Source organism: Sinocyclocheilus anshuiensis, unplaced genomic scaffold (genome assembly GCF_001515605.1).
Source record: "Sinocyclocheilus anshuiensis isolate Anshui unplaced genomic scaffold, SAMN03320099.WGS_v1.1 scaffold278, whole genome shotgun sequence".
NCBI lineage: Eukaryota > Metazoa > Chordata > Actinopteri > Cypriniformes > Cyprinidae > Sinocyclocheilus > Sinocyclocheilus anshuiensis.
The window spans coordinates 2,610,677-2,630,165 of record NW_015546072.1 but is presented as its reverse complement, the minus strand read 5'-3'; the positions used below and the strand labels follow the sequence as shown (position 1 = coordinate 2,630,165).

General features: G+C 36.1%; 1 protein-coding gene across 1 annotated transcript in view; it reads right to left on the bottom strand.

The window, feature by feature from the left end:
- LOC107699687 (collagen alpha-1(XXVII) chain B-like) overlaps window positions 1-19,489 on the bottom strand; it is a 79,455-nt gene that overhangs the window by 6,280 nt on the left and 53,686 nt on the right. Inside the window, exons 16-47 of the mRNA XM_016501022.1 lie at window positions 19,100-19,144; window positions 17,954-18,007; window positions 17,554-17,607; window positions 17,380-17,433; window positions 16,803-16,856; window positions 16,643-16,696; window positions 15,643-15,687; window positions 14,740-14,793; window positions 13,089-13,133; window positions 12,936-12,989; window positions 12,675-12,728; window positions 11,932-11,985; window positions 11,283-11,336; window positions 8,489-8,542; window positions 7,840-7,884; window positions 6,604-6,648; window positions 6,430-6,483; window positions 5,283-5,336; window positions 4,791-4,844; window positions 4,560-4,613; window positions 3,124-3,177; window positions 2,892-2,999; window positions 2,315-2,368; window positions 2,049-2,156; window positions 1,673-1,726; window positions 1,427-1,480; window positions 1,160-1,216; window positions 1,007-1,060; window positions 849-902; window positions 366-419; window positions 192-245; window positions 10-117 (exon numbers count right to left, since the gene is read on the bottom strand). Of these exons, the coding sequence (XP_016356508.1) occupies window positions 10-117; window positions 192-245; window positions 366-419; window positions 849-902; window positions 1,007-1,060; window positions 1,160-1,216; window positions 1,427-1,480; window positions 1,673-1,726; window positions 2,049-2,156; window positions 2,315-2,368; window positions 2,892-2,999; window positions 3,124-3,177; window positions 4,560-4,613; window positions 4,791-4,844; window positions 5,283-5,336; window positions 6,430-6,483; window positions 6,604-6,648; window positions 7,840-7,884; window positions 8,489-8,542; window positions 11,283-11,336; window positions 11,932-11,985; window positions 12,675-12,728; window positions 12,936-12,989; window positions 13,089-13,133; window positions 14,740-14,793; window positions 15,643-15,687; window positions 16,643-16,696; window positions 16,803-16,856; window positions 17,380-17,433; window positions 17,554-17,607; window positions 17,954-18,007; window positions 19,100-19,144 (1,848 nt within the window). The remainder of the gene's footprint in view (window positions 1-9; window positions 118-191; window positions 246-365; window positions 420-848; window positions 903-1,006; window positions 1,061-1,159; window positions 1,217-1,426; window positions 1,481-1,672; window positions 1,727-2,048; window positions 2,157-2,314; window positions 2,369-2,891; window positions 3,000-3,123; window positions 3,178-4,559; window positions 4,614-4,790; window positions 4,845-5,282; window positions 5,337-6,429; window positions 6,484-6,603; window positions 6,649-7,839; window positions 7,885-8,488; window positions 8,543-11,282; window positions 11,337-11,931; window positions 11,986-12,674; window positions 12,729-12,935; window positions 12,990-13,088; window positions 13,134-14,739; window positions 14,794-15,642; window positions 15,688-16,642; window positions 16,697-16,802; window positions 16,857-17,379; window positions 17,434-17,553; window positions 17,608-17,953; window positions 18,008-19,099; window positions 19,145-19,489) is intronic.

Here is a 19,489-nt window from a genome sequence, read left to right as displayed (position 1 = left end):
TTGTCTTACTGGCATTCCTTTAACTCCATCTTTCCCAAGGGCTCCTTCTACCCCAGGATCACCCTCAAGACCCTCACGACCAACAACTCCTCTGGGGCCTGGGAGACCAACAGGACCCTATGAGAGAAACACAACTGTTTATATTAACATCAGCTGTAGGTTTTGTCATGATGTAAGAAAAACGTACTTACAGCGGAGCCTCGTTTTCCAGATTCACCACTTGGACCATTTTTGCCTTTTGCACCCTAAAAAAATCAGTTATTCAGTTGAGTTGGATATTATATGATTTAAAATAGAAGCCATATTTGCGCATTATATTTAAACAAAACAAAATCCACAATAAGTTTGTCTTGGTAAAATCTTACTTTATTGCCTTTGGATCCTTTAGGCCCTGGAAAACCTTTTGGCCCTGCATTTCCCTGTGGTTATAGACAGAGAAAATAAGATGAAGAAAATATATATTTTATAGCTCAGTTTAAAGCAGGGGTATTATTGTTAATTAAAACTAAAACTAAAACCATAAAAAAATACTTTGATTACTTTTAATAAAATAAACGAAATAAAATTAAATATAAAAAAAACATACTAGATTTATTTTTTAAGCTATTTGCCAAGGCAACATTTTTCATTTCACTTTAGTTTAAGTAACTAAATAAACTAAAACTTCATAAAAACTACACAGACATGTTTGAAAACTAATAAACAAATAAAAATGACAAAATACACAACAAAATCACAAAAAATGTAACAAAATTAAAATAAGAACAAGATACAAGAATAACATCAAATTCAAAATATTAATAAAACTATAACACTATAAAGATGTCATTATTGGTAGATTCACTCACAGGGAGTCCAGGAGCCCCTGGGTTTCCTCTTTCCCCATGAACACCTTCGTGACCCTTGAGATTTACAAATTGAGATTCAAAATTGACATAGAATGTATATTTAATTAGTGATCTATTTTGGAATTGTCTAAAAATATATTTCTTAAATCAAAACTCACTGGGTATCCAGGGTCACCTGGCTGTCCCCTTTCTCCTCTGTTGCCAACAGGTCCCTAAACCCCAGTGAAATCCAAACATATTGATCAGGTTGGCATCCAGACTTTTCACAAAACAAGGCAAAAATGTGTAATAAATCTAGTGGACTGACTCACGATGTCACCTAAAGGACCAGGTGGGCCTTCAACCTTCCTGTCGTCACCTGGCTCTCCCTGAAAAGTGTAGAAATTGATTTCAGTATTGATTTCTGGATTTTTCAATCTGGTATAAATTTGACCTTGTGCTATGGATATGCTAAGGTTACATTAATTCCAAAATTAATTTGGATTTTTGGAAAAAGACTATTTGTTTTTATTATACAAATACAAATAACACTCCTTTGTTAAATGAGCTTCTAGATATAAGGCTTTTTAATTTTTTACCTTTTCACCTTTTGGTCCTGGGGATCCCATTGGACCTTTTGGTCCTTGATGACCCTACAGTAAATGAGGAAATAAAAGAAGAAATAGTGGAGTATGGAACCATTTGAGCGCTTAAAGACAAGCTCTTACAAGCCTTATTAACTTAAGAACCTCACATAATGTAGAGCAGCTGTTTTGATTTTGTACCATTTTATGCTGAGGTAAAATAAAGTCTTATAAAGCACGTCTATGTTGAATAACACTTACTTCATATCCCACTAAACCGGGTTCTCCATACTGACCCATTTGTCCTGGAGCACCCTGAAAATAATAGCCATGGGATCAGAGTTAGCTTCAGATAGCATAATCAGAAACTCCATTCTTGCCTAAACAAAACACAATAAAAAAAAAGGTCTCTACAATATTTTCTTTGATGTATAATAACAAAAGTATCAGCATTTTCTGTGGTTTGTTAATGATGTAATACGAGATGGTTAAAATATATCTCTGGCAAAGGAAAGGCTATTTCAGAGAAAAGCGTTTGTAATTATTTCTTTCTTCTTATAATGACATCATTAGAGCTTTGTAATCAATGGACCTTATGTCGTTTTGGTTTGCAAAACTCTAACGTTGAACATTTTACCATAAACCCAGTAGTTCCTCTGCTTCCTTTTGGCCCGATGAAACCTATGGCACCTTGTTCTCCCATTGGTCCAGTCTCGCCAAGGTGACCCTGGTGACCTTTGCTGCCCTGAAATGAAATTAAGCATTATTTACACTCTACATATGGACACACACACACACACACACACACACACACACACACACACACACACACTGATATCTAATGATAAGTACTGAGAGTAGTGATGGATAATCATGTAAACTAAAATGTCATAAATGAAATACCTTCTCTCCAGGTTTTCCCCTCTCACCAGTTTTTCCAGGTTTGCCCTCAGGGCCCTGAAATTACATTACAGAGTTGACACTGCAAAAATGAATTGAGAGACATCTCTGAATGAACACATTCCGTCTGACTTATGACTTTAATCATTCAGAACTACCACAAGGAGGTGTAGTTTATCTTTGCTGTCATCCAACATCACTCAGTCTTCAATAAAACCTTAAAGCAAGTGCTATGAGCAATAAAGTACTCTAGAGTGAAACAGTTTACACCAGTCCTGCTGAGAAACTGCTGAAACCAGCTTAAGGTGTTCAAAACGTATCTAAAACTTTCTACAAATAAAAAAAGGCAAACCAAACCAGCTTGACTAGCTGAAACAAAGAAAAATAGGTAATGCTATTAATTTTTTTCAGCAGGCCTAGATTTGCTTGATTTTTTTTCCAGAACTGAATAGTCAGCAAAACATCACAACTATTTGTTTTTCACTGATAAATCCACAAAAACCAATAGCACTGTGAGTGTGATACACATGAAAACCTTGACAAAATTATCTTTGATTTCGAAACTGAAAAGAGCACGCACCTTGACACCTGTTAAGCCAGGATCTCCGACACGGCCTTCTGTTCCTTTAAATCCGATGGCTCCTCTTTCACCTGTTTCTCCTTCCAAACCAATGTCACCCTTTTCACCCTAGAGACAACAACACCTATTGAAACTTAATACAATCCAAAGCAAACAAACATAACGTCTACTAACATTTTTAAATAAAGTGATCATGCTTAAATTAAAAAAATGTATTTGGTACTTTTCTGACCTTAGCTCCATCAGGGCCACTCAGACCAGCTTCCCCATCAAGCCCAGGGTTGCCCTGAACAAGAACGTCATTAAAAAAAATTCACTGAACTACTTTAAAAAGACAAAAATGTGGACTTTAATCAGGGTAGATGCCATATTTAGCTTGACACAAATAAAAACAAAGCTGTGAAGGACAAATGTGTTGAGTTTCTAGGTTGCACCTAATAAACCATCCCTTGTGAAAAAGAAGTACACTTTAGTCATACTTTTAAAAAGAGTACTTGTTACGGAAATAATACATTTTTGACAAACAGATGAATGAAATCATCAGAATGAGCTTTTTCAAATTGAAGATGACCTCTAAGATTAAGCCTTTTTTATCCCAGAAAGATTTGGAAAAGGTTATTCATGCATTTATGTTTTCGAGATTAGACTACTGCAACTTGCTATATTATTGGGCTCAAAATAAAATTTTAGATAGATTGCAGATGGCCCAAAATGCGGCTGCAAGAATGCTCACAGGCACTTGTAAATTAGATCATATAACCCCGGTGTTAAAATCATTGCATTGGTTTCCTGTTTCTTTTAGGATTCATTTTAAAATCGTATTATTTGTATTTAAATCTCTACATAGCTTAGCTCCATCGTTTATTGCGATTCTAATTCAGGAACAAAAGCCAATGAGATCTTTATGATCAAACTTCTTGTTGTTCCTCGGTCTAAGATGAAAACTATGGAACAGCCTACCACTATATATTAGGGAGGTCAGTTTAAAAGCCATCTGAAAACATATTTTTTATATAGATATTTTTTTTTACTTAGATAAATTTCGATTGTTCTTTTAAGGTTTCTCTTTTTATATTTATTAGATATTATTAGATACATGGTTATGATTTTTTAAATGTTTTCCTCTCCTAATTGCTTTATTGTTTGTACAGCACTATGGTCAACATTGTTGTTTTATTCAGTGCTTTAGAAATACATTTGAACATTTTAAACTTAATTGTGAACTGAATGTAACGTTTTCATACACTTAACTGCAATTAAACAAATATGTATTATAATAAAATAAAAATTTATTATAATTTAAATGTAAATTCAATTAAATTAGCTAAACTTTCAAGAGCTTTTCTGACCCACTGAAGCAGGACTTAAGTACATCTTTAAATACATTTGTAATAAAGTTGTACATAAAATAAGTGTACTTCTTTCAAGCACAATAAGATTATCAAAACATGTTTTATAATGTACAATGATGTGTATAATGTATCTTTAAAATCTATTTTAAGATTTGAAGCACACATTCAATATAATTAAGCACATTTAATTATAGTACATAAGCGCCTCAGTGACTGAATGATTGTCACTGAGGTATACAACAGTGAAACCCACTGAACTGACAGTAATGGCATCTCTCCTGAATAAAGTCTATTACGCCTAGCAAAATGAACCTACTCGAGGTCCAATCAAGCCTTGCTCTCCCATATTCCCAAGAGATCCAACAGCACCCTAAAAAGTGTGGAAAAAAAGTTTAAACTCAAATTTCAGCATAATTAACTTGTGCTTTGTATAAAACATCTGCATATGATCACAGTAACCTCACTATGGTAAATTTTGGACATGACATGATTACTAATCAGCATTCAGTATCATGTACAGCATAAGAAAACACAGCAGGTGTTTCACCTTCTCTCCTGGTTCACCTGGTAAGCCTCGCTCCCCAACCTTCCCAGGTAAACCCTGTCACACAAACCAGGAAACTAATGAACATGGACTGTTTAACTTTCTGTATCTTACTACAGTCTTTGGTCCCTCACAGCTAAGAAAACATGTGGGAATAATAGATAGGTAATTAGAAACAAAGGGACAATGTGGGACAAAATCTGTTTCTTATTTCGGTTTCATTCGTTAAAGTATTTTAATTAACAAAGCCAAGCTAAGTGTTTTCTAGTGCCACCTGAGGACATTGTAATTGTATACAGGAACCACAACTAATCTGGCATTGGCTAAATTAGGGCATAAATAGAATTGTTTAGCAAAAAAAGCAGTGAGAAGAGTAGGACAGAGGGGTCCAATAAGAAGTAACACAGCTGGAAAAATAAGAGAACTGATCTAATAATGCTGGAAGTACAATATGAAATATCAACACATATCTGAAGATTATGTCAAGAATCTTACCACTGCTCCAATCTCACCCAATGAACCTAATACTCCCAAAGGCCCTCGAGGACCCTGTTAAGAGACAGAAAACATATGGCTGTGATATCAGCTACTGAAACAATGATACAAATCTTACTGAGTCCAATCTTTTGAACAATAGTGTTCAGATTTGTTACACTGATAAAAAAAGACAGTAATATATATACTGTTACAAAAGAGTTTTATTTCAAATAAATGCTATTATTTTTGTTCATCAATGAATCCTGTAGAAAAAATACTTTGTTGTGCTTTCCACTCTTTAGTAAGCTGCACAACTGATCATCAAATCAGCATATTTCTAGAGGATCATGTGACACTGAAGACTGGAGTCACATCACAGGAATTACAGGAATAAATGAAATGATACTATTTCACAATATTATGGTTTTTACTGTATTTGATCAAACATTTGCAGCCTTGGTGATTGTTAAAAAACAACTGAAAAACTTTTCGACAGTGGCGTATGTTAACCTCATATTTATCATTGCCATTTAATGTGGGCTGGCACATCATCCCTGTATTTTTTAAAGCAAAGTTTGATGTGAGTTTATAGTTTTATTTAAATATGACATTAAAACAAAAGAAGATATTCTGAGAAATGTCTTAGTTTTTTTGTCCAAACAATGTAAGTCAATGGGCACCAAAACGGTTTCTTTCAACAACCTATTTGCTACACCTCTGAAACAACTTTCCAGACCATTTAATAATATTAACACATAGCCAAATAGCTATTCAGGCATTGTTTTTGCAAACTCTTTTCCAAACCTGGCTCCGTTCTGGTACGGAACAGTAACTTATCACAAATCACTCAATTCCATATGGATAAAATCAAGTCCTGTTTTTTTCTAGTTGAAAATCTTGTTTTACTCAAGAATAAATGCTGCCATTAGTTTTGTCACATCACATTGACATCATCAAACCTGATATGTCACATGTAATGGTACCATTTTAATCAGATCTGAACAGTGGAGGGGAACAAAGTCAGTTATTAAAGGCTTAAATTTCAGTCTGTTTCAAAAGACTTGGAATAGATGGACTGCTTCATGAACATTTTATGGTGCTTTTTTGTCGTTTTGGAGCTTGACAGTCCAAATCCTCATTCATTATATATGAATGATGTACTTACAGGTTCTCCTAAGATGCCCTTTGCACCAGGACGTCCTGTTGGCCCTTGAACACCCTAGAAAATGGATATACATATTTAATTTCAAAATGTATATATTATAAACTTAGTATTTTTTTTCCAATTTATTTTTTTCAAAAACTTTTGAAAATGTTTATCAAACAATCAATTACTCACAGGAAATCCAGTTGGTCCGTTTTCACCAGTTTCACCAAGTTTACCCTATTACACAAGAGAGAAACTCAGTGTCTCTGCATCTTGTCACTGGGGCAGTTCCCAGTTCTTTACCCTTAAAAGGTGCATAGTAGTTGTCACGAATCCGGTCTATGAACTTCCATCTGCTTGCCACCAGAGGTCACCCTTCCACTACTATGGACTCTTGCACCACACCACTGTTGCACTTCACCCGGACTACAGTTCCCATCATCCATTGCACTGATTACACACACACAGTTGATTGCACACAGCACTGATTGCACACAGCTGTCATCAATCACACCTTCCCTATATAACACTCACTCTGATCCCCGTCAAGCTGCCGAGTATTGTGTATGTGCATATCGCTAGTTGTGATAGCTACGTTACGGAGCCTGCTTTAGGTTTCCTAGTCTAGTCTAGTCTAGCCTAGCCTAGCCTAGCCTAGCCTAGCCTAGCCTAGCCTTGCCCTGTCTGTTTCCTCGTCTTCTGATCATTGCCTGTGTACTTTGGATTACCTCTCTTGTCTTGCCCTGTTCGGATACTGTTTGCCCCTGCCTGGACCGTTGCTTTGTACCTGGATCATCTCTCTAGTCTCGCCCTGTTGGATTACGTTCGTCGTTGACTGACCCTCCTTTGTTTACCGGACTACCCTTGCCTTGTCTTCTACATACCAGTTTGCCTATGTCTGACCTATGCCTGTTTATGACCACGTCTTAATAAAAGCTTTGCACATGGATCCGCACGTCTCATGTTCTGGTTACTCCGTAACAGTAGTGCCATAAGAGTGTATAAAGGCTATTTCAGTATATTACTATCTTAAGGGTACATAAAACTACTGTAAGGTACCAATATGCACCCTTTGGGCATAAGGTACAAGGTACAAAGGTGTCTCTTTGAGGATACTGCCCCAGTGACGCTGTTGTACCCTCTAAAGGCTACAAATGTTCAACGTTAGAGTTTTGCAAACCAAAACGACATAAGGTCCATTGATTACAAAGGTCTAATGATGTCATTATAAGAAGAAAGAAATAATTACAAATGCTTTTCTCTGAAATAGCCTTTCCTTTGCCAGAGATATATTTTAACCATCTCGTATTACATCATTGACAAACCACAGAAACCCAAACCCCAATTTTTGCACTATTTTTATTTATTTATTTTTTTGGACAGTGTCAAAATTTAAGAGAAATAAAACAAATAAAACTGTAATTTTACCATTTGTCCATTGAAGCCTTGTTTTCCCAGTGGGCCTTCAGGACCCTGCAGAAAGGGAACAGAACCCAAGACAGTCACCAACTATTTTCCATTGCAACAACCAAATCAAAATATTCTTTATTCTGTTTGATCAAACCAAAACCAAGTATTTTGGAAATGTTTTGAGACAACCTTCAATGCACCCTGTTTCCAGCTTTTCCGGTTGATAAAATGTTGTGCTGACAATTTAGATGTGTTTCATATGTTGTTTTGTTCTGTGGTAGGGAAAATGCAGTGCATGCCAGCATGGAGGAAGTCAAGTACTTCATCTTGAAAAATAGCATAGCATTACTACGCCGCTTTCAGCAAGCACCATTCACTTCATTTTGAAGTTATTGACATCTCACGAGGATAAAATTGCAAACAATTACTAAGCTAAATGTTTCAAGATCTCAATATTAAGCTGCCAGTGAAGATTAATATTAAATGAATCATATGCAGCCCTAATTGTGCTTATAAACAATAGTGAAAACAAGGAAACAGTAACGACTTTGGTCCAAAAAAGGGACTATTAATGATGAAAGTTTAGGACTATTTTCTAATCGGTATCATGACTGTAAGATATTATGCAGTAACTTAGCTCTACAAGAATCATTGCTGAATATTTCACCTTCATTCCCATCACTCCTTTGCCTCCGACTGGTCCGTCTGGGCCCGTCGCACCCTGTGTAGAATATAGAGAGGTGGAACTGGCATTATGGAGCAGACACATATGGGTGTACAAAAATTAACCAAACAGCAGAGGGCACACTTGTACAAACAAAGACGTCAGTAGTGATACTCTGGTTCAAGAGAACAAGTTTACTATTATCACCTAGTGTAACTAGCAGATATACACACACCGTGAAAACACACCGGGAGCAGTGGGCAGCCATATTGCTGCGGCGCCCGGGGAGCAGTTGGGGGTTCGGTGCCTTGCTCAAGGGTCTCACCTCAGTCGTTAAGGTGTCTTTGTTACACACTTACTATTATAACAACAATAAATTATGCATATTTACATGCTAGTAACCCTAAGTCAAACCCTAACCCTAATAGTAAGTACATGTAGTTAATTAATATTACTCAGTACTTAAATGTATAATTACCCTGTAACAAGGACAACTTAAAATAAAGTGTAACCCATTTTTCTTTGAATTCTATTCTGATATAGTTACTGCTATGTTACTGTAAAACTTAACAAGTTGTTTTAAAATGGTAAAGAGTGTATTTTTGTCCCACTAGCATCACCAAATTTAACTGCAAAACTTACGACTGGTTTCCTGAACATTCTCTGATATTGGTTAGAAAACTGAATTCACAAAAAAATCACATTATTGGTAGTCAATGTTGCCGTGTTAAGCTGATTGGAATGCTCAACGATTGTTATTTACAATAAAAAATAGCTGCATTTACAATGAAACTAAACTGCATGTACAAAATACAACAGTATAGTGAATTCAATTAACCCCACCAGCATAAATTGAATAAAAATAAAGAAAAAACACCTAATGTGCATTCTTTCGTCATTTTATAGGATCTTTCTGTATTGTAGAAAAGGTACATTACCATCTTGCAATGTTGCAATTACAGCTTCCTTACTCACAAATACAAACTTTCAAGGAGGACTTGAATGCCTCAGAAGATTTAAGAATTTGAGTTGATCTGACAGCATGCCCAATGAACTTTTAACTTTATTATCAATATTTCAAACTATTTTTAATTTGTCTGTGAGGTGAGAAGACTTTCTATTCCTCAGTAAATTACATGAATATTGGCCTCTAAAGAGCAGTGAGATAAATGGATCTGTCTGTGGGAACTAACAGAACTGAGCATTTTGAAAATGACGAGGCTCAAATCCCAGACCTCCACGTTTTCCATCAGTGGTAATTCAGTCCTAACTGCCGTTCATCTTTTGTTTGTTGAAGGATTAATGTTTCATTTGTAATGGTGAATTAAGTTTATGAAATGTGTTTTTGCGATGCGAGTAAAGACAGTTATGAGTGCTGAAATTTCTGATGGGATGCTAGAAAGCTATTAGAGATTGTATTAACACATTAAACAACATGAACTTATGTGAAATTGTGAAAAGTGAAAAGTGAAGCTTCAATGCAAATGTCCACACTAAATCATAGTGGACCCTATTAACTTTCCTAATGCATGTTCCTGGTCTTACAGTGAACAATATATCAATGCAGGTTATTGCAAAGAAATAGAAACAAAGTTTAAACAAACTAAAATAATAATAGGCTTTTCATGTAGGCTGTGCAAGCTATTGGATAAGGTTAACCTAAAGCCAATTAGGTAATAGAAAGTTACAATTCACAATTAATCAATTTCTGAAGGATAAAATCAGCCAATCCTACATTTTTTCTCATTATATGTCACATTACAGAAGTAAAATTGGTGCAAATGGTATTCATACTGAGTTTTTTGAGTGTTCTTATCTGCTGAGAATCATCATAAATCTGACATCATTGACATAATCCAATCTCCAAGCTTGGGACTTTCCCATCAGTACTTGAAGGCTGAACTCTTTAGCAACCCCCACCGGTTCCCATTACCCATTAACACCCATAACCTATGACACATGCGAAAACCTGACTTTCACAGTAAATCCGAAATGCTCCAAGCTGCTCATGAGTATTGCCACTTCTCCACAGCTGATCGGAGACTGTCCTTTGTTTGCCCTCAACTCCCATGGCTCGCTTTGATTCGGAGCAGAACCCTGTGGGTGGCACTGATTCCTTCATTGTGATAGTACAACTGCAGCTGGACTTTATTTTTTATAGTTTTTTAAAAACATTATGTGAAATAGATTTTTTCCCCAATTATTGATAGGTTTGTCCTAATGTTTTGTGCTTGAGCTTTGTAGACATTATCATCATTGTGGGGATTATCAGTACAGTTGTGGGGATAAAACTAAAATACAGGAAATGTGAATGTAAAAGTGGCGCGTAGTTTTAAAATTTTAATTAGGTTTTAATGGTAATGAAATCAGAGCTGATGTGAAGATACCATCTGTCAAGCTCTTCTGCCATGATACTGTCACTGACTGTAAATATAAAGGAAATATAGCCCAGTATAGCTTCCAGTAACCACTGCATTAGCAGGATGCAAAACTATCCAAAGATGACAGAACTATATGCCAATGCAAAACTCATCACAGGCCTATGTGAACTTGAATGGCCTCCTCTAAGAAAAAAAATCTCGAGTATACAGTGATAACTATCTAGAGAGATTACAAAAATATGTTAATTGAATAGAGTTGTGAAATTAAGACTTCTGCTGATGAGAGTAGCTTGAACATTATATTGTTTTACTTACAAAAATATGTCTTACTTTTAATTCTTGAACATTTTGACTTTCCAAAGCACATGTTTATGTAAGGACCATCTTTACTAATAGTCAAAATGATCAGTTCTTACCCTTCTGCCTTTGGGTCCTCTGGTGCCGCTGAGGCCCCTAGACCCGGGAGGTCCCTGGAAACACAGAACAGAGTCCTGAATCAGGCAGCAGGAGAACGTTCCCAGAGAAATTCAGTTAGAGCTGGCAAGAGTCTCTGGCAGGCAAACAAACATCACTTGACCCGATTACAACTACAGGGTGAAAGCTCTGTCCTTCAAAGGCTGGTGTTTATGTTTGTAATTTGCCCTCCTCACAGGGTCATCCGAGTGCCTTCAAAAGCTATTTCCTGCCAAACGCTTGCATGACGTCAACATTTGTGTGAAAAGAGCAAAGAAGCCCAAGGAGTTGTCAGGACGCTAATTATGCTAGTGTCATCAGTGTCCATGGACAGCTCTAATGAGAGAACGTAAACAGTGCTGTGCGGAGGCAAAATGTTAATTTGATTACTGAATAAAATGAGACAGACTTGGCCGGTTATGATGTTTCTGTAATCTTACCTAGAAACCTAGAAAGATTCAGACCTGATGACTGCACAAGACGTGGAAATTACAACACAAAAGTAAGACACAAAACAGAGCTGATTTGTGCTGATGTTACTTTTTGCAGAGACTCTTGGCCAGGGATAAATGAAGTCAGTTCATATATACTGAATACATAAGATTGACTTACTGGTGTACCTTCTGGTCCAGATGGGCCTCTCTCACCCGGGGCCCCTGGGTGTCCCTAAAACAACAATAACCGGCACATCATTATAGAACAATCTCTATTACAAGAAATAAACTCTCACTCAGTTGTATTTGTTTTATTGTTCCGTTTCAACTGTACTACTGTACACCACTGCAAGTTAACTTGGTGGTGTGGTAATTTAAACAAAAAAGCTTGTGATGACTATTATTAACATATTTGTGCAGCATAGAAGAAAGAGCTCTTATAAGCATGATGTAGCAAACTACACTGAGAACAACTCCTATGTTGTTCGTTGGCAAGCGCTCATAATTAACAATGGAAATGAAGACGGACTATTTTTTGAATTGCCATGGACAACAAATACATACAGACAAGTTTTAAGTGTTATAGGAACTATTGAAACACTGAAATGATGACAAAACTTCTTGGAAAGACTGGAAGGTTGCTGTTGGACTTCTTTGGAGTGGCTTGAATTTGGTTTCAACTTTGACATTGTTCCCAAACCACTTTGCGCAGCAAATGGCTACAATTTCCTTATGTCATTGAACGGGAAATGACTCTTGCAGTGGTCTAGCTGATTATCTCATGAATGGAAAATGGCTGATGAGGCATTTTCCCTTTCCAACCATTGTAGCTGTGATCTGTGCGTTATAGTGACTGCCCAAGGTTAAGTGGGTATTAGAGTTCCCCTGAGAGCAGAGACGAGATCCAGACTTACTCCTTACCATCGCTCCCATTTCTCCAGGTGGCCCGGGCAGACCCATCTCACCACGATCTCCCTGAGAGCACAAGAAACACATCTAAGCCAAACAACACAGCAGAAGATAACACTAACATCAAGGAAAGACAACACTGACCATGATACAAAACCAACATAAATGTCTGATGATTGATTTAAAACACATGCCATATATAAACAGGAACCAAGATTAATCTGAGTTTAACATGATTACACATGGCGGAATGCTGTGAAACGGAATGCTGACCTTTTCTCCAGGAAACCCCACCTCACCGACAGGTCCGACAAAACCAATAAGACCCTATTGTGCACAAAGAAATAAGGAAAAAGAAAATCAAAGATTACTAACTCCAGATTAAAACGCATATAAATATACAGAAGTTTACGAAAAATCCTTTACCCTCTCACCAAGCATCCCAGGGTTTCCAGGAAATCCAGGCTCTCCCTACAACAAAGGGACAAGATTTGCAATTCAAAAACTCAGATGTTAATGTATTCATTAACAACATAACGACCTCTAATAAAGGGGACTCATTCACACATTATTGGGAACAGAAAAAAGTAAAGGGTGTTTCTTCAACTATGACACTATACTGCCCAGAATTAGGTTTTATCCAACATTAGTGTACTTGTTCACCAAGGAGACAACAGCATCAGTGAAGAGCTTGAGATGAAATAAGACACGTGATGTGTGAGAACAAAAAAAAAAATAAGGGCAAATGTTTCCAGGGGTGGAAAGAGTACTAAAATATTCTACTCAAGTAAAAGTACCATTACATTAATTAAATTTATCTTAACTACAAGTAAAAATACCAGTCTAAAAATCTACTCAAGTAAAAGTAAAAAACTAGTTGTTTTTAATTGAAGGAACACCTTTACAAGTTAATCTGCAATAACCAAAAACATGTCGACACATGACATTTAAAACATTTAGGGATGTATGTGAGATTTTAATGCAGGCCATCCCACCAAGTAGGCAGAAAAAGCAAGTTATATTCTGGCTACCGACAAAACAAGCTAAGTTTATGACATTTTTAATTGCTTTTGAAGGATTCGAAAATCAAGACTTCACATTGGTTATTTCAGTAGCAAAAAACAAACAAAACTAATATTATTATAAATTATACAAAGAAAGTGAGCAAAGGACACTAATGGCGGTCCATGACTTCAGTCTAAAGTGAGCTATGCACTTTCACAAAAACTCCCATAATCACTGAAGCAAATCAATCGCTTACATTTATTTTGCACTTTGTTGTTTATGATTATGACAGAATTTGCGAATGGACATTCAGAATTCAGTCAGTGAGCGCGCACACTTGAACAACTCCGGCGTTCTCTGCGGTGATGAATCAAAACGCGTCTGATTGGACATTGCATTCATAAACTCAACAGAAAGGTGTGTGAATGGTTATAATGCTCAACGCTGCAAATCGCGAGTATAAAGACATCTGATGCAACATGAGCAGATGTACTCTACAATGTAACACTTTTCACTCATTTCACATTACACTTAAATAGTTCCCTGAAAATAATTGCACACCTTGGAACGTTTGTCAACCAATCAGATTCAAGCATTCAACAGCCCTGTAATATAAACTGTTATAAAGTTCTCAATGATTTACATTACCAGCTATCAGAATTTAATCTTATTTCTGTCCATCAGTAACTGCACCAAATTGCATATATTTTGGGCCCCTGAATAAAACAGAGGTCTTTATGAACTCTATTTTCTCCTATGTCATACTATATGAGCCATAAATGCCTGACGTATAAAGTATGATACTGAATAAAAAAACACATATTAACACAAATTATCCTGAATATTATTTCATACATAAGGCTTTATATGGTTAAACATGGTGTGATGATGAAATAATGTGGTGGGAATTTTCATTAAGAATAGATTACTTAAAGAAATAGAAAAAACTATTGAGATTGAGAGTCTAAAGATTTTCCATTGGGTCAAACTTGGCCAAATAGTTGAAGAAACACATTTAATGGAAAATTGGAGTCTAAATTATTGTGGCCATTTGGCTGTCATGAATTCTTACCTTCATTCCATCCTCCCCTGGATTCCCAGGGAAACCCTTCCTCCCAGGTCTGCCCTGAACAGAAAGTAGAAATGACCCATAGTACTGGACTCCCAGTCCTCTAAATCTACTCCCTGACATCTCATTACCCCCTGTCCCTGGGACCAATCTCCTCCATTCACCAATATATGAGCTCTCCCAGAGAAAGAGAGAGAGAGCGCGCAGCTTCATTGAATAATTCAGAAACAGATGCATCACCTTCAGTCTCACAAATCCAGTGAACAATACTCAGAAGTGTTTATGTTGGAGCTTGGATAGATATCCCCTGGTCATCTATTAGCTAATGTCTGACCCTTTTGCCTCATTAGCTAAATTATCCACACTGGCCTCCCTTGGACAGACTCTCTAAAATCGTGGGATCTTTGGCAAGATTTGTACATGAAAAACTGGGTTAAATGCAATGAACTGTTCATTTAAATTAATCTCTTGTCAGGTACAGGCAACTGTTTGTATTACAGGCTTTGGCATAAGGACAGACTATTCTTTACTACATTTTATACCATCATTGCTGAATCAGGGTCAAGTCTGGATGCTATTGTGAAATTGTTTTGGGAGAGAGGGAGATTGTTGTATTTGGAGGGTTTTAAAACTAAGACATTATAAAAGTCTTTGCTGAGTGACATAAACCAACAGGAGTGTCTGAAGTCTATTACTATATTACGCTAAATGCTCAACTGTAACACAACAAAATGATAAAATTACAAGAAAATATGAACCAGCATCAACGACTTTAAAGGAAGCCTCTGGTCATGAGCCAATGAGGTTCCTCAGAATGTCAATAGGCTATAAGTCAATGCGATTGCTAAGATGTCTAATTGAAGGTTAACTCAAGATATCCAAGGGGTTTATCAAGAAAGCACTCACCTCTAGTCCTGGAGCCCCTGGTGGTCCTACTGGGCCCTGATCTCCCTGTGGTTTAAAACAGAGGCATTATTATTTTTGAAGTAGTAAGCATCTACAAAATTATACTGATTAGGATTTTAACCTTTTTGATATGCATATGAGCAAAAGCCTTTTGAAAACACCTGTAATACAATGTCATCTTAGATTCTAATAAGCTTTTAATAAGCTATGTTTTATATTTAAAACAGAAAAGATTAATTTAAAATGTGGTGTTGCTTATTCTTTGCCATATAAATGTTATTTTCAACACCAAGTAAAGAAGAATAGCTCTAAACTGGTCTTGATGATTTGATTTGATTTGATTTTGTTAAAGTCGTGCCTCATTGTGTTGGTACAGTACTAAGTACTAATAAACAGCAATAGGCATGCTAATAAGCAACTAGTTAATAATGAGAATTGGTCCCTGTACTAACGTGTTACCCAATTTAAACATATCTAGTTGTTGTTTGCATTAATGTGTCACCTATTTATCTATGGAAATTGTTTTTACCTACTGTAACATATCATAGAAAAAGTATGTCTATTCCATGAAATCTCATGGCTGTATAATGCTAAAACTCCAGGCCTTGATGGGTTCACAAAGGAATTTTACTGGCCTTGCATAAAAACCTTGCTGTTTAAGAATGTACGCCAAACATGGATATATTTGGCTTTACCCAAAGGCATATATTTATTAATTATACTTACAACTGGACCTATTAGACGTTGTTTTTGTGACTACAAATTGCTTCCTTGTATATGCCAATAGACTTGCAAATGTAGTTGCAGCATGAAGTAACTTTTTTTGTTTTTTAAATGACACATACACTTATACACAGAGGACAATTATCTCATAAACATGTTAATATTACACACTGTTTATAACTATAGATGCAGATACTGTATACAGTTGTACATTCAGATTTACAGCTATTAATTTATTCCTAAACCAAAGAAGGGTCAGAACCTGTCCGGATCCTACCTCAAGTCCAGGAACTCCTCTAGGGCCTGGAATCCCTCTCGTTCCTGCATTCCCCTGCGATGTATTAAAAAATTTGCATATTTGCCCCTATTTTACAATTTGGGACCCAATTACAAATTTTGGGAAGGGGACCAAAAGCTTAAAGAGGAGAGATTCACACCTTTGGGCCCTCAGCGCTATTCTGTCCTGGTGGTCCAATATCCCCTGGAAAGCCCTGAGAAAAGGCAACAACACTAGTCTTAGCACTACATTCATTATACTTTATCTAAGAAGACTCCCTCAGCTACTCAACTACAACTTCTCACTCTGAAATCTATTGGGAGGACTGTGTGAGCTTTCTAAACAACTGCAAATGAATGTCCATCTCTCTGCGGTTATTTTAAATTAACACAAAATGAAGGAACTACTAAAGCCAAGTGCACTTTTATGTTGTAAGTCTGCGAGTTGGCTACATTTTGTTGCCAATTTAAGACATAAAAAGTGCACTTGTGTGCAGCTGAAAGACACTGTGTCATGTTTTTATGCTCTTTTACTATAGTTTACTTTCTGTGAGTTTGTGCATGGGTTTGTATGCGAACTGAACTTCAGTGGGAAGAATTGAATCTTATAACAGACACAGCTGATTTGTGATTAGATGTGTAGTGTAAAACAAGAAATCATTAGTCTTTAAACGTACACAAGGCAATGACCTTCTGTCTTTGTAGAGTACACTTGGCCTGAAATGAAAGTACAATTACCTCAGGGCCAGGTGGGCCTGGCAAACCATCTGGGCCTCGATCTCCAGGCTTCCCCTGAAAGACAAACAGCTATAATTTGACTCTTTGTCAAATCAGAACTAAAGATTTAAGATTAATCAATCTGGTAAAATACAATGAAATAACAATAATAATAAAAAAGTTGTATGAATTAACCTGTGGTCCTGGCTTTCCTCGAATTCCTGGTAAACCTGGTGAGCCCTGATTACCCTGGAAAATTCAGTTAATAATAAGTACATAGTTACTTAAATAAAAACCTGTTTGGGTCTTTAAAAGCACATAAATACTCACAAATACAAATGCATGCACACACACACATTTTTTGAAGTTGTAAATAAAACAAAGATGATTGCAGTATGATTTACAAGAAAATACAGTCTTTCTATTTCAAAATTTCACAGTTAATTCAATGGTGAGGTTTCTTTGTAATGAACTGTGAAATTTACTAACAATTTCTGAGTGAATTTTATTTCTACACTATTTGTTTTATTGAACACATTTTTTTATATTACTCACTGTGTGAATACATCAAAAGAAAAGCCGTTATCTGAAATACCTTGTCACCTTGAAATCCAGGTTCTCCCGGTTCACCTGGCAACCCGACTTCACCCTGTCGACAGAGACAAAACAGTGACAAAACATCACTCTCTGGCTTTTAAGTCAGGATGTCCCAGCAGTTCAATCACAGCAGTTACTCCAGATACTGTCTCTATGTCTGTATGTCTGTACTGTATCTGTATCTATGTTACAATGTGTCTGTAACTGTAGACATGGAGATCAGAGAAGCTGTCCAAAACAAAGCCTTATAAATATATTGCCTAGCAGCAAAATACAACATTTAAGTACAGGGCTGCCAGCACCTGTCCAGCTGGCAGACAGAGAGACCAACACAGAAATGGGGAGCAGCAGGACAGAGGTTACACTGCTGATGCCTTGACCAGCCTTCTCTAATATTAAATCTCACATAAAAGCACACCTCAGTAACAATATCATTGCTTTACTATTTTGCTCAAATATATTGATCAATACCTGATAGAATAACATTCATTACTGTGTGAATTTTGAAGCAATTTTTATTGTTAGTTTATTTATTTATTTACAATCACAGACAGAGAGAGAGTTATGTATGGAGTATGTGTCATTATATCGCATTAGTTTTGAATGGTCTCTTATGCTCACCAAGCTTTATTTATTCGATCAAAAATACAGTAAAACCAGTACTATTGTGAAATATTACAATTGAAAATAACTGTTTCCATTTATACATTTTAAAATGTAATTTATTTCTGTAATGGCAAAGCAGAATTTTCAGCAGCCATTACTCCAGTCTTCAGTATCAAATGATCCTTCCGAAATCATTCTGATATGCTGATTTGCTGCTCACGAAACATTTCTTATTATTACTATTAATGCTAAAAACAGTTGTGCTGCTTAATTTTTATTTTCCTTGATGAAAGTTCAATTTGACATAGAAATCTTTTGTAACATACGTGTCTTTACTGTCACTTTTGATAAATTTAATGCATCCTTCATGAATAAAAGTATGAACTGCTTTAAAAAAAAATCTTACTGACTTTTAACTTTTTGTATCTGTGACTGACAACATTTTAGCATGTTACAGCTGATCTCAGTCTCTCCCAATAGTGGCTCTGTGCAATCAAATACAGAAGAAGCAAAAGCTAATAAAGGTTATTCAGATCACCTTATCACCTTTCAGTCCAGACTCGCCAGGGTTTCCTGGTATACCCTGCAAGACAACAAACAGACAATTGTTAAAAAGAAGAATTTGTAGAACTGTTTTATGAATTGAAGACCATACATTTTAACCATCAGTTGCTCCTTAAATGCAAACTGAACTTGTCTGTACATTTATTAAATAGTGTTGCCTACAACATTTGTTGCTATGAAAATAATCCAAATTAATATGTCACTAAATGTGTTGAAAATTAAAGTATTATGTACTACTGTGTGTGATTTCAATTGTTAAAATCATGTTAAAATTCCTTTTTGTTATTCTAGTGTAGTGTGCAAAGACAACTATAAGAAAGCAATTTGTAAGTTAATTTCCTTTAATTTCTCCCAGCCTGACCAA